General features: G+C 40.7%; 1 protein-coding gene across 1 annotated transcript in view; it reads left to right on the top strand.

The window, feature by feature from the left end:
• The window catches only part of LOC132825826 (protein Niban 2-like), a 188263-nt gene extending 184334 nt beyond the window's left edge, over positions 1-3929 (top strand). The window contains exon 14 of the mRNA XM_060841342.1: positions 938-3929. Within this exon, the coding sequence (XP_060697325.1) occupies positions 938-1686 (749 nt within the window). The 3' untranslated portion in view covers positions 1687-3929. The remainder of the gene's footprint in view (positions 1-937) is intronic.
• The last annotated feature ends 11854 nt before the right edge of the window (positions 3930-15783 follow it).

Raw genomic sequence — 15783 nt, 5'->3', positions numbered from 1 at the left:
ATCCGAACTTCCGAATTTAAGTTGCACATATCTCGTCATGTAAGTTCAGTTTTACTGTGAAGAGAGTTTATCAGACCAAGCTTCAATTACTGTTAGATTTTTTTCCTTTTTGAATTATGGGTGTGATCGGTGTGCCAACTTGGTTATGTCACTTAATTTGGAAAAAACTGTTCAATTGCTTTGGAATTGACCAATTCAAAAAAAGCACTGCAGTGGTATTGACTAGTTGTCAGGATTGTTTGTGTACAAAAAGCTTCTGATTTTATGATAGTTTCCACAGCATCCAATGTTATAAAGTTCTTCACAACCAATGGGGTTTATTTTGAAGTTCAGTGAGCATTGTGATGGAGTGAAGCCAGCAAACAATTTGTGCACAGCAAGGTCTCCCAAACAACTATGGGATAAATGGCTCAGAATTAACCACTTGTGGTTTTACACTGGAATTCCTGTTCCAACATGGATGTGAAACCATTCAGTGAAGTATTCTCAATCCTGCCCCATTGCTGCTGTATAATCGTAGATGTAATTACATAAAACACTGGTTATTTGGTATGTACTGAGCTGTAAACAAAACTCTTTTTTTTGCCTAAGTAGATCTGTATCACAGTTTGGTATAGAGCATCTACCTGGTAAGAAGTAGATAGTGAGCATTTGCACTGAAGCAGCCTGTTTTGCTAGCCAGCATAGAACATCTTAAAAATCACTGACATCATGAGTGAATTGCAAAAATCCTGTGTGAAAGTCCTATATGTTTACTCTGTTATAGCCACTTGTATTTGTTGTCTTGCAACCAATAATCCTAACAGGTTACAAAACAGAATTTATTTTTGCATGCTTCACTTTCTGCAGCAAATTGTACATTGCTTAATAAATTGATCAGCCTAAGAAGGGTTGCTTTGATACTAGTAACTGTTACAATGTTTTCTTTTCGCTTTAGCTGTGAAAGAAGCAGCTGTTCAAAGAAAGCATAACCTCTTCAGAGACAGCATAGTGTTGTCCAACAGTGATCCCAACCTCCTGCTTCTCGAAGAGCAACCTATCAACTGGAACAATGAGTTTGGCAGCCAAGAAAGTGGCAGCCCTGCTGATGCAAGTGATAAACGGAAAAGGATGAAGCAGGTTGTGTCAATGATTCAAGATGATGGTGTTTCCCATCCCGAGGAAGTTGAAGTTATGGATGACCTCAAGGAAGTATCTGACGAGGAACAAGTCACAAATGATGACTCCGAGTCTTGCAGCCCAGTCAAATCTCCTGATAGTGTGAAAGAGATTCGCGACCTGCTGACAATAGCTAAAATTGAAACGACCCAAGTGCCTGCACCAACAGAGAGTTCATTGAGCAATGGAGTGGTTTGTAAGAACGCAAATGTAGCTGAGAGAAACCCTTCTGAAGAAATCAGTCCCAAGTTGCTCCAAGAACAGCAGCAGGCGACAGTACAGTCCTCCGGTGGTGAGAGTGGCCTCCAATCTTCTCCTGAGAAAACAGAAGCTGGCTGCAGTTCTACAGTCGGCTGTCCAGAAAAGGCCTTGCATGAAGAAAAGGAGTCACTCCCAGGGAAAGTGACTCTTTGCCAAGAAGATTCTAATGATAAAGAAACAGGAGAGGAGATTTCTTCAAAGATCACTGAAGCAGCAGAAGATTCTCACGAGGCACATAAAGTACAAGAAACAGAATCCGAATCTTAATAGTAGGAGAATACACTCGTCTGCCATCAGTACTGGAGCTCCAAAAGGACTTGTGTGGCTTGTCACCTTGAATGCAGTCTCCCTACTCATGCAGTGGTGATAGAATGGCCCTGAAATTCAATCCGAATTGTACTGGTCCCTTACCATAACTATGACAGGAGATTGGCAGAAGGCCTACAGAATTTCAGGGTCACTCTAAATGGGTTTTCTTCTGTTCATTCTCACATTTTACAATTACTTCAGTGAAATATCTAATTGGCCATACAGTGCATTGTGGATTGTTGCCTTGTTCTGTATTGCATGTCACGACAATATGTCTCGCTTATTGTCTACCCTTTCTCTTATCCATTGTAGGTTCCTTTTCTGGTGCTTGAAGCATTTTCAGTAGATCTACTTGGTTTGAGCTGATGTATTTTCTTGTTTGATTCCTGATTGGTTTATTATACATAAACCAGCATTTTTGCACCAATGTGGTTTGTAATTTTCTTGTGGTTAGCTTTCCACTCAAATGTGCAACAGGATCAGACCCCTCCCCCCCCCCCCCCCCCCCCCCTTTTTTTAAAATGCTCAGCTGCTGTTGTGGCTTGTTCACTTCATGATAACATCCTGAGAAAATGATTCCTTTTAGTTAAATTGAGAATGTTACTTCACATCAGGATCACACTGCTATTGTCAGTTAGTATGCCAAACTAAAGTATTACACTTTTCTACAATGCATGAAACACAAAAGATGTTCTTATCTGAATATTTCTGAGAATTACTACTTTTGTTTATTTTATGTAAAGTGACATCATTACCATCACAAAAGAATAAATAACAAACATTATGATTTGCTAGCTATTTAAGGGAAATACTGTAAGCCAACATGCACCTTTCTGGAATGTGATTCTGAAACCCTACCTACAATCTAGAATTGGGTGTGATTCATAGTGTATTATCAGTTTGTGAATTTTGTGCCATAGATTGTTCAGCAATAACCTGTACAGAAATAATGGCTGCCATGTTGACAGTCAGTAGTTCTGTCATACAACATTGACTAATGATTGAATAAGCCTTATCCATTGTTTTGTTGACATATCTGCCTAAAGGGCCCCAATGATTAATTGTAATAAAGGCTGTGATATTGTAGAGCAATTAAATGATTCACGGAAAAGTGAATTTAGCATAAATGATGGCAAAAAAACACTTAGATGCATTTTTTTACACGCAGAATCTCTCTCCAGTTGTCCCTCCAGAGCAGGTTGGCAGGTCTGTTCCAGCATTCTCAAACAACCTAGACACAATAAATTTTGCTGGTTACAGGATTGTTTAATTTAAGGCAAGATGCTGAATAAGGTGCAAGTTCCTATTATTATGTGGTTGAAGGGCAAATTGTGACAAACCTACCAGATCTTGTCTATTGCTGGGAAAAAGTGGCACACTGCTGATGGTCGTCCTTTCTGCACAGAACAAGACTGAGGCAAGATTGCTGAATTTCGAGGGGGAGCAGTTTATTTCTCATGAAATATAAATTGTTTTCCTTTTGAAATTTGGTATTCTTCCATCTGTTCTGAAGGGTGCAAGATGAAAAGCTTTGACGTTGTGTCACTGTCAGAAATATTTAGGTTAACTTGGAGTAGAGAGAACAATTATGGAGCATAGTTTCTGTTGGTGAAAGGGGTCCAAATTTGTTTTTTTTTTAAAACATCATTCTGCCAACTCTTTGCCATGATTTTAGGCCAAATATTCCATGACCTGCTCATTAAGAAAGAACTTGCTTTTATTTAAGAGATTTTATTTCATATTATTAGCGTGAATGCTTATTTAACTACTAAGTATTGCTGGAATATCCTTGGGATGAGCAGTTGATGCTTCATGGCATGACCTTTAGTTTGACACTAAATGGGCTTTTCCATTGTATCATAGATTATGATTAAGTGCTTTTGCTGACTGAACAGAAAAGGAAAAAGATATGAATTTAAGCAATAAATGATCTTTTAATTTTATTAAAAGGCATACTATGTACAGACTTGGGCACATTAGCACTGTTCTGTATAATCCCAGTTACAGGCAGTTCGCTATGTGGCACACTTTATTTTGTTTGGTCTCTCTATTGCTGCTTAAAATTTGATGGTTTTATAATGCTATCAGTGATCATGTTACCTTTTTCCCCTGAGATGTGGGTTCCTATAAATGCTCAAAGTATTTTATTAAGCTGCCTTTTTGCAAAATATACATTTAATAAAGTTTTTGTCAGGATCAAACTACCTTTTCGTGTGTATGTTTGGTTAAACAGAGGATTTTCTTTTCAGTCTCTGTGCTGTAAGCAGAGGGAAAAAGTTCGAAGATTACTAGGACTTTGACTATGATTCATTTGGAGAATAAGGAAAAACACAATGATATTCACCTCAGGACCTGGAATCCATGAAGGTCATACCCTTTTTTAAAAAAAAAAGAAAAATGGGCTTACATTATCATTTTCATAAACATTGAACAATCCAAGCTATCATAGAATCCCTACAGTGTGGAAGCAGGCCATTCAGCCCATCAAATGCATACCACCCTTCCGCAGAGCATCCACCAAACCCAACCCACTCTATTATCCTTGTAACCCTGTATTTCCCATGGCCGGCCAGCCCACCTAGCCTGCGCAACTATGGGCAATTTAGCATGGCAAATTCACTTAACCTGCACATCTTTGGACTGTGGGAGGAAACCGGAGTACCTGGACAAAACCCACGCAGACACGGGGAGAATGTGCAAACTCCACACAGTCATCCGACGGTGGAAACAAACCCGAGTCCCTAGTGCTGTGAGGCTGTAGTAATAAGCATTGAACGATTGTGCAGCCCTTGTATTGGAAATACTTTTAGTGTGTTCCCTAATGTAGAAAAGTTTGCAGCTACTTTGCAAACAGCAAGTTTCCACAAGTGGCAATTTGACCATTGCTCAGTTATATTTGTTTCATGATTGAAGGATAGGTATTGGCCAGGATATCAGGGGTACACCCCAAAGTAGTGCCATGAAATATTTTCACATCTACCTGAGCAGACAGATGGAGCCTCCATTTAACACCTCGTCTGAAATGTAGCGCCTCCAACAGTACTGAACTGAAATCTCAGCTTCTGTATTTGTGTGCACCTCTTGTAGTGAACTTGAATCCAAAGATGAATTGACAGCACAAACTGAAATTCATGAATATGACTTGATAGCCATGACAGATGTGTTTGAGGGGGAGAACAATTGAGAACTCACTGTTCATGAATATTTGATGGTCCAGAAGAAGAGGCAGAAGGAAAAGGAGGTGTAATAGCGTTGTTAATAAAGGAAGGTATCAGTGCCGTGGTGAGTAGCGATATAGGTGCAATAGATTGAGATGTGGAATCAGTTTGGGTAGAAATAAGAAATTACATGAGGAAAGAAGTCATGGGTGGCCATTGTCTATAGTCCGGAAAGTGTTGTCTCACTGTATGGCAAAGAATAAATCAGGAAATATTGGAAGCATATAAGAAGGGCATTGCAATTTGAATGGGTGACTTCAAAATGTACACTAACTAGTCAAGTCATATGATGAGGGTAACATGAAAGAGTGCATCAGGGATTATTTGAGCAGTAATTACACAAATTACCCAGAAATGAACAATTATAGAGTTCATGTGTTGGGAGGTGGGATTAATAAGAGACTTTCTAGTTAAGGACTCTCTAAGGGGCAGTGACACAACATGGTGGAAGTTCAAATTCAGTTTCAGAGAGCAATTTGGATCTCACTCCAGTGTCCTCAGCTTAAGCATAATTGCAGAGGTATGAAGAAGGATTTATCTAAAATGTGCTAAAAGAGGAAACTGAGGGAAAGGTCAGTAGATGAACTGTGGCAGATATTTCATAATGCTCAGCAAACATTGCAGTTTAAAAGGTCAGTCAGAATATCCAGTCAAAAACTAAGGCATGCAAAGTGGTGAAAACTAATAGAATGCTAGAGGGTTGGGAAGTTTTGGCAGCAGATCATTAACAAGCTAATGAAAATGGAGAAAATTTGTTATGAAAGTAAAGTAGCAAGGAACATAAAATCAAACTGCAAGAGCTTCTACACCTTTTTTTTTTAAAAAGGTGAGCGGTTAAAGTGAGTCAGGAACATTTGGAGGATGTGACTGGAGTTGATAATAGGGAAATGGCATATAACTTAAACTAAATCTTTGCAAGACTCTTTCTGGGAGAGAACACGAAACATTCCAAAAATACCTGGTAAGCAAAGTGGTTATTCAGTGATGGCAATACCAGTAAATGTCAAGGGTTTTGGTCATTTCTCAGCATTTGTGAGCTGTGAATGTTACTTGAAGATGGTTGGAACTGGGGCATCATCCTGCAAAAATATTGTGGAATTGAGATGATTGACCCTGGATAGCAATCATTAAGTTCTGTGGATGTGATTCAAACAGTGGAGAGTTTTCCCAATTCTCATTGACTGCAGTTTTACTGACTTGGTCATGTGCTACATTGATGTCAAGAGTAATTACTTTGACCTCACCTGCAGAGGTCAGCTGTTTTGTCCATGTTTGTCTAAGGCTGACATCGGCTCAGGAGCTGAATGGCCTTGGTAAATCCGAACCGAGTGTCTATTAAGACTGTTAAGATGAGTAAAAAAAAAAATGGGAGGTATGGGGAAAATCTAATTTTTTTTCTAAGCAAACAAATGTAAACTTAACTAAATTAAACTATATATTTGTTTGGATCTCAACCAGAACTTGTGGAAAATGAGACACAGAAGCCATATTCTGCTATATTATGCAGTATATTGCAGAGCTAGATCCTAGTTATATTTACAGGACAGTAAACACTCCCAAATGGATGGAAGCAAATATCTCATCGGTCTCTGTTTTGAAATGATCAGCTGATCTTTCTGCCCACCATTACTGGTAATTTTGGTTCACCTGGTAAAATTGCTTGTGCTTTTTCTCTTTGTTGCAGGCATGGTTTAACTGACTTTGCTTCTGCCATTTTGCTGGAAATGAATTTGCTGTCAAGACAATTCTGTTCAGTTAAGGATTTCTCACTTCTCCCTAATTCTTCACAGGAATCATATCACCCCTTGAGTCTGTTCCTCGTTCAACTAGATCAGGGCTAACTTCTTGCCTCATCTTCACTGTTTTTTAATATGATGTCTTAATGCCACCATAGTGAATAAATTCTAGTATTGTGGTAAATTACCACAAGTTACCTTTAATTTAGCTACTTATTTTTGTAAAAATCACATTTAAGTGCTGAAACAGTGACTTATATCTTTTTGCATGTAGCAACCGAACTAAGACAGGCCCCTCAAGTAAGCAAGTTAAATTTCACAACCCAACCTGACTACTACACAACTAATAGTGGAATCTAGCCAGGATTTCAACCAACTGTGTTTGTTTCTGGATGTGTCCAAGGTTCAATCCTTGTGCAATTGCGTGTTGTGCTGGAAAAGCATAGCAGGTCAGGCAGCAGCTGAGGAACAGGAGAATTGATGTTCTGGGCAGAAGCCCTTCATCAGGAAAATGAAGCCCCATTCATAATGAAAGGTTTATGCCCAAAACATCTATTCTCCCGCTCCTCTGATGCTGCCTGACCTGCTGTGCTTTTCCAGCACCACACTCTCGACTCTGTTCTCCAGCATCTGCAGTCCTCACTTCCTGCTACTCAATCGTTGTGCAGTGTTCTTCAAAGTTCTGCCATTGAATTGTTCTGGTGTTAGATTCTTATATAATTTTCTCTTTCAAATTTGTAATGTGACATTATTGATTCAATAGATTCTTTCATTCCCAACACTGATTACTCTTTTTGAGACCTGAAGTCTGTAGCTCACTACCTTCTCAGAAGTAGCTTCCCTGTTCCTTGTTATATGTGAGGTTAGCTGTCTGTTAAGAACACCTCTCCTGCAGTTTACCCCTTTACCTCAGTATATTCCTTCTGCGGGCTTAATTATAGATTTATCACAAGGGAGCAGATAATCAACAGTGTTACCTGCAGTCTCCCTGGAACAGTTTGTTTACATTGTTTTAACTCCTCCCTTCCCATGGAGGCTTAATTCACATGTCGTTTTTAATTCCTATATAACAGTTTCTCCTTGTCACCTTCATTTCAAGAAACAACTTATTCTACAGAGTTATTGCTAATTCTTTCAATTCATGAAATTATTGAGGTTTTGACGCTTATCATATCACATTTGATTCTGAGAAAGTTCAGAAAAGTAGCCTTATCTCTACCCTATTACTTCCTTTTGATTTAACTTGGGATATTCATTCAATATGTCTGTTATTGTGTTTTCTTTTCCATTTAGAAATCAGTAGTTTTCTGTCATCATGAATAAGGCCTCAGACTCGATACCTCATTGAAAATTCCTGTGTGTTGACCCCATGTTGTTTCTCTACTTCCTCACTCCCCCCAATCAATTTCTCCACAAGCATTATAGCCAACAAACAGCTTAGACTTTCAGTTTAAAATAAACTCTCATAAATTGTGTGAACTGTTGATAAACTGACCGTAAAGATGTTTTGTCCACATATTTACTGTTTTTTATCACACTGATTTGATAAACAAGTAGGATCTAGTTGTGGCTTATGTGGTCCAGGTGATCCTTCAGGACCTATTCCTTCAGGACTGCATCCATCAGAGTTGAGGGAGTGAAGGTGAGGGCCATGTTTGGGCTGGAGAAAGGAGGGTGCAGGGTGATTAACTGGGGTCAGAGAGAGAGCTTAGGGTTTAGGGCATGACTAGTAGTGGAGCGGTCATGGTTGAATATATCAATAGCTGCAGAAATATTGTGACAAACAGATGAGCAAAGAGCAGATTTTGAGCAATTTAACAACACTGGCTCTGATCCTGAATGATCACAATCCAGATAAATATTTCATTGTGCACTGAAATTTGCAATATCAAATGTAGGTTTGTTTTAGCCAGCCAGTTTATCAGCTGAACAAATATTACTTAAACAGTAATAGTCTGACAGATATTCGAAGTAAGGTATTTCTGACCCAAATGGAATGTTGGTCTTTTGGGTTAATGGAGTTTATCGTATTGACTCATTTAGACCATAAGACATAGGAGTGGAAGTAAGGCCATTCGGCCCATCGAGTCCACTTCGCCATTCAATCATGGCTGATGGGCATTTCAACTCCACTTACCCGCATTCTCCCCGTAGCCCTTAATTCCTCGATACAACAAGAATCTATGCCTTGAAGACATCTAGCATCCCGGCCTCCACTGCGGGGTTTTATTTTAAACCCTGCCTTGCCCATCTTCAATTTAAATTTCCCGCTACTCTGTTGCTGATTTACCATTTCCTTTACAGATTATCAACATAACCTAGTTGTCCTTTTGATTCTTAGAAAATGGTTGAATTCCAATTAAATTTGAAATTTTCTCAAAATCATAGATCAGGAGAAGTTCACTCAGCCGATCAAGGGTGATTGGCCATTCGATGACTGTGGCCAACCTGATTGTGGCCTTAATTCCATTTTTTCCTGCTTGCTACCCATAAGCTGTTACTCCTTTTACTAACTTAGCTCCTGTCTAAGTTAATCTTGAATATAATCAATAACCCAGTTTCCACTGCTGTTTGTGGAAGAGAATTCCAAAGACCAATCGCTGAGAGAAGTGGGTCCTCTTCATCTTTCATTTAAATTTAAAACCCCTTATTTTTAAAACTATTGCTCTAGTTCTAGATTCCTCCACAACGGAAACAACAAGCCCCCTCAAAATACTGTGGACACTGGAGAAACCTGTCAAGTCTCACTGTATGTGTGGAGAGAAAAAAAGTTGATGCTTCAAGTTCAGTATGACTTTGAAACTGAAGTGGCTGGACATTGATGGTATTTATATCTTTGACAAAGATAGAAGAGGAGCAAGTGGAACAAATGGTATGGGTTCCAATACAAAGGCAGAGTGGTTAATGACAGTAGAGAAAGAATAGAGGAGAAGATTAAGTATTAGTGGTCATTGTGGAGAGTACAAAATGGATTAGTTATACTGAGCTTTCTTCAATTTTACCTGTTCCATGAAATAATATCAAATTCTTCTTATCTCTAATGTAAGTGGAGTCACAGGTCGACAGAGTGGTGAAGAAGGAATTTGGCACACTTGCCTTCATTGGTCAGAACATGGTTATAGGAGTTGGGATGTCATGTTGCGGCTGTACAGGACATTGGTTAGACCACTTTTAAAAGACTACATACAATTCTGGTCATCCTTCCGTTGGAAGAATGTTGTTAAACTTGAGGGTGCAGAAAAGATTTACAAGGACATTGCCAGGACTGGAGGGTTTGGGTTATAGGGAAAGACTGAATAGACTGAGGCTTTTTTCCCTGCACCATCAGAGGCTGAGGAGTAATCTTAGAGGCTTTTAAAATCAATGCAAAGAGGTGCATTGATAGGGTAAACAGCCAGTTCTTTTTCTAAGGGTGTGGGAGTCTAAAACTAGACGGCATGGGTTTAAGTTCAGAGTAGAAAGATTTAAGAAGGGCCTGAGGGGTAACTTTTTCACATGTATGGTGATGCAAACATGGAATGAGCTGCCATAGGAAGTGATGGATGTGAGGACTGTTACAGCTTTTAAAGGTATCTGGATGGGTATATGAAAAGTTTTTAGAGGGGTATGGGCTAAAGACTAGAAATAGGTTAGTAACCCAGAACCTGGGGCACCACCCAAGTCAGCGCCGGCTATACAATCAGGAGGATTCGCCAGCAGTGCTGAAAGAATGTTGGTTACTTTTGGGGCTGTGCCAGGGTAAATGCTGCACTCCTCTCTATTGTCTCATACACACTCTACTGCATCCAACTAGGCATGTGATCTGCCCCTCTCATTATTGCCTGCATCTTCCCTCACTCGCTCACTCCTGCATCTCCCACACTGCTAACCCTGCATGGCCTTTCCTCCATCTGCATTAGTACCAAAAGCCATGCCAGCCAATTTCACCTCTCTCAGTCCCTCCCTTTCATTACAGGAGTGAACCGCCTATAATGGGACAGAGAGAGCCCATATGGGTGGAGAGGTGCTGGACTTTAGGAGAGAATCCAGGCCCTCACATGAAAAGATGAGGATTGCTCCTAATGGAGATGCTGAGACATCCAGATCTCACCAACAGTAAGTCCCACTCCTTATTCCACTGTAACACTCTCAGTAACCCTGCTGTCAATGTTTTCCATTGCACACTAGTTCTAATCGCTGACTATGATGCCTAATCCTCCTCTTGTCTTGCAGCTATCACCAGTATCTCCACCAGACCATGGTGAAATGATCAATTTCTCCAGAAGTCACCTCTTTGGTCTCTGAGGACATCTCAAGAAGTATTAACAAAGCTGCAAGCCCCTCTCCCCCCAACTAGCTTGAATACTGACAGCTTATTGGGAATATTAGGAATGTCAGGGTTAGACAGTATGGAGAGCACCCCATGCCATCAGTTTAAACTGTTGGTTTAGGGCAAGACATCCCAGGCCACTGGTACTCAGGATTGCCAGATCCCAGGCCTCTGCTCAGCCCCAGGTAGGCAGGGCCTCTGTGCTGTTGGAGAGTGGTGTCTGCAGGGGGAGCAGGCAGCTATGTGGGACACAATTTTCTTTACTGTCCAGTGCTGCAGTGTATCATAGAATCATCAGGCTGCCTCCATGGGCAGGTTGGTGGCTGCCATCTTGGAATGTCTTTCTCACTGGATATAATCATACAGCACAGAAACCGATTCTTTGGTTCAACCAGTCCATGCCAAACATAATCCCAAACTAAACTATTTCCACCTGCATTCTCCTAGCCCGTAATCCTCCAAACCCTTCCTAAACATGAACTTATACAAATGTCTTTTAAACATCACAGCTGTGCCCATATCCACCACTTGCTCAGAAAGATCATTCTACACACCAACCATCATTTCTGTAAATAATTTGCTCCTCTTGTCTTTTTTTGAAAAACTTTTCCTCTTCTCACCTTTAAAAAAATGTGCCCCCTACTCTTGAAATCCCCCATTCTAGGGAAAAAAATTGTCTATACCCCCTAATTATTTTATAAACTTGAACACACTTGCCTCTCAACTTCCCGCTCTAGTGAAAGAAGTCCCACCCTATCCAGCCGTTCTTTATACCTCAAATCTTCCATACCCAGCAACATCCTGGTAAATCTCTTCTGAGCCCTCTCTAGCTTAATAATATCCTTCCCATAACTGTCAAGTAAAAAGTGAGGTTTGCAGATGCTGGAGATCAGAGCTGAAAATGTGTTGCTGGTTAAAGCACAGCAGGTCAGGCAGCATCCAAGGAACAGGAAATTCGACGTTTTGGGCCAGAGCCCTTCCCATAACTGGACACAGTATCCCAGAAAAGGCTTCACTAATGTCCTGGACAACCTCCATTTGACTTCCCAACTCCTATATTCAATGGATTGAGCAAAGAAGGCAAACTTGTCAAATGCCTTTTTAGCCATCTTGTCTCAATGTGAAGCAAACTTCAAAGATTTATGTACCTGCACCCCCTACGTCCCTCTGTTCTACAATACTACCCATGGCCCTACCATTAATTGTATAAGGAGAAAGTGATGACAGCAGTTGCTGAAGATCAGAGTCAAGAATGTGGTGCTGGAAAAGCACAACAGGTCAGGCAGCACACTAGGAGCAGGAGAATCTATGTTTCGGGCCAAAGCCCTTCATCAGGAATGAGGCTTGTCAGCCAAAGGGGTAGAGAGATAAATGGGAGGGGGTGTGGGGGTGGAGGGAAGGTAGATAAGAGCACGATGGGTAGATGAAGGTGGGGTAATGGTGATAGATCAGAGAGGAGGGTGGAGCGGATAGATGGGAAGGAATTGTATAAGCCCTACCCTTGTTTACTGTACCAAAATGCAATACCTCACTTTTATCCAGATTGAACTCCACCTGCTATTTTTCAGCCCATTGACCCATTTGATCAAGATCCCTTTGTAATCTTAAACTTTCTTCACTGTCTACTACAGCACCAATTTTGGTGTCATCTGCAAACTTAGTAACCATGCTTTCTACATTCTCATTCAAATCATTTTCGCAAATGACAAACAAAAGAGGACCCTGGCCTCCAGTCTGAAAAGCAACTCTCCTCCATGCTCTGTCTCTTGCCAACTATGTATCCAATTGGCAAGCTCACCCTGAATCCTATGTGACCTACCTTTGGTCACACTGATCACAACTACCTGACCTAAAATTGGACATGGTGGAGAATTTTAATCATTCCTTCATTTGAACAAAGCAGGCTTATCACTGAATTGGATCAGGATCTGTACCAGACTGCCGAAACACATTTCTCTTTTTTTTTTAAACAAAGGTCCAACCTGTAAATAGTGTTGAATTCATTCTGCACCATCTATGTACTTCTATGTGAGCTCAAAAAATACTTCGCCGACGTTAAATAACTAAGGAACTTTCCTCTCTGCCCCACTGCAAGCAAGTAAAATCACGTGCTATTATTTAATTTAAACAAAAATTGGCAGTCTTCCAAATTATACGAGTGAATTTCCTCTCAGTCCTTGTGGTGCCTTGATAAAATGCTCTGGATAGACTGGTTGGAACCCTGAACAGTATGGTAGGAGTCCATTCCATAACTTAAAGACAACTTCTTTAGATTTTTGACCAGATTTGAGACGCAACCTTATCTGGTACCTCTCGTTGGGTATCAATATTAGATGGAACCCTTTTCTATCTTTTGATTACATGTCCATGAACAGAGTTCTAATCTCAGCAAGTTAAACATTACTCAGACTTTAAACATATTGTTTGGCAATAGAATCCCATAACTTTACTATATTTCTCTGTGGAAAAACTCACAAGGTGCACATGGTGGTATCGAAGCAACTGCTGGAGCTTAACTGGTTCACTGCTGTCTGATTTCAGTGTGGAATACATGTTCTTATTAACCTCCACATGAACTCTATGGATATGACCCTGTCTTTCGTCAATATGTCATCATGCTGAATAAGATGGTCTCCAATCTCGATGTGCACTTCACCCCTGTGCTCTGTACCATGTCTATCACAAACACCATGTGCTTTCATCTCTGCAACCTCACCCACTTCAGTTCATCAGTCATTAAAAGCTGTCAACATTTATTCGAGCTGAAAATGTGTTGCTGGAAAAGCGCAGCAGGTCAGGCAGCATCCAAGGAACAGGAAATTCGACGTTTCGGGCATAAGCCCTTCATCAGGAATGAAGAAAGTGTGTCCAGCAGGCTAAGATAAAAGGTAGGGAGGAGGGACTTGGGGGAGGGGCCAACCACCCCATAGCTCAACACTTTAACTCCCCCGCCCACTCCACCAAGGACATGCAGGTCCTTGGACTCCTCCATCGCCAGACCATAACAACACGACGGTTGGAGGAAGAGCGCCTCATCTTCCGCCTGGGAACCCTCCAACCACAAGGGATGAACTCAGATTTCTCCAGTTTCCTCATTTCCCCTCCCCCCACCTTGTCTCAGTCTAATCCCACGAACTCAGCACCTCCTTCCTAACCTGCAATCTTGTTCCTGATCTCTCCGCCCACCCCATTCCAGCCTATCACCCTCACCTTGACCTCCTTCCACCTATCACATCTCCATCGCCCCTCCCCCAAGTCTCTCCTCCCTACCTTTTATCTTAGCCTGCTGGACACACTTTCCTCGTTCCTGATGAAGGGCTTATGCCCGAAACATCGAATTTCCTGTTCCTTGGATGCTGCCTGACCTCCTGCGCTTTTCCAGCAACACATTTTCAGCTCTGATACTCCAGCATCTGCAGACCTCACTTTCTCCTGTCAATATGTATTGACTACAATGGTATCCTCACGATCTTCTCATCCTTTATCCTTTGTAATTCAACTCGTTCAAATTCCATTGCATTGTTTTCACTTCACCAGAAAACACAAGTTCCTATCACATCCATCTTCACTATTTTGCATTGTGTCCCAATCCCCTAATTCTTCAAAATCAAACTTGACATTCCTGTCTGAAGTTCCGTTATTGTCTTGTCCATTCTTATCTCTCTAATCTCCCTGCTGCCACCACACCCCAAATCTCCTTGAATTGTGAGACTTAAACATCTTCCCACCTTGAGGCCTTTATTTAATCAGAGGCTAATCTTTCACTTTCCCAACTTAGCATCTCATTCTTTCAACACCAGAAAATGCATCTCTTTGATGTCAGTCACCATCTTGATCTTTCCTTCCACAGGCTGTCCTATTTCCAACCTTGGCATGTTTTCCCATCAAACAAGTACCACAAAAGTGAAAACTATTGTTCTACTCCAACACGTGGCTTCCTTATGGACAGATCACAAGAACAATGGATGAGAGTCTTAACTGTGATATTGCACATGTTATAATACCCACAAAATATTCCAGAAATAATGAAACATGATTGTGTAAAACATTGACTTAAAACTGGCACATGAAAAAAGTCTTTTGTGTTCTTTTGAAGTAATGCTTTTATTTAACTTTATGCAATAATCTTGGCTTTGTGTGATTGCGCACAGCAACCAATTACAAATCAGTAACCTATTAAGATCTGCATTTATTAAAGGCAATACGTATTTTGTGTTGGTTTTCACAGTGGAGGACTCATATAGCATGCCAGATACTGACAAGGAGATGAAGGTAGGTGAGGACCCGAGAGCAATCATTATCATGAAAGAGGTTGTGTTGGGCAAGTTAATGGAGCTAAAGGTAGACAAGTCTGCTGGTTCAGATGGAATGTATCCCAGGATACTAAAAGACATGGCGGTGGAAATAGCAAATGCACTTGCGGAAATTTTCCAAATTTCTCTGGACTCTGGAGCAGTTTCAGCAGCTTGGTAAACAGCAAATATGATGCCACTGTTTGAAAAAAGGAAGGAGACCAAAGATGGGGAATTATAGGCCAATTAACTTAACTTCTATAGTGAGGAAAATGCTTGAATCTATTATCAAGGAATACATAGCAAGACATCTCAATATAAATCGTCCCATTGGGTAGAAGCAGCATAGGTTCATGAACTAATCTACTGGACTTCTCTGAAGACATAACAAGCACTGTGGTCAAATGGGAACACAGTAGATGTAATGCACCTAGATTTCCAAAAGGCATTCAACCAAGTGCTGCACAAAAGCTGCTGCGTAAGACAAAAATGCGGTTAAG

Source organism: Hemiscyllium ocellatum, chromosome 21, assembly GCF_020745735.1.
Source record: "Hemiscyllium ocellatum isolate sHemOce1 chromosome 21, sHemOce1.pat.X.cur, whole genome shotgun sequence".
Classification (NCBI taxonomy): domain Eukaryota; kingdom Metazoa; phylum Chordata; class Chondrichthyes; order Orectolobiformes; family Hemiscylliidae; genus Hemiscyllium; species Hemiscyllium ocellatum.
This window is presented reverse-complemented; position numbering and strand designations above follow the sequence as displayed.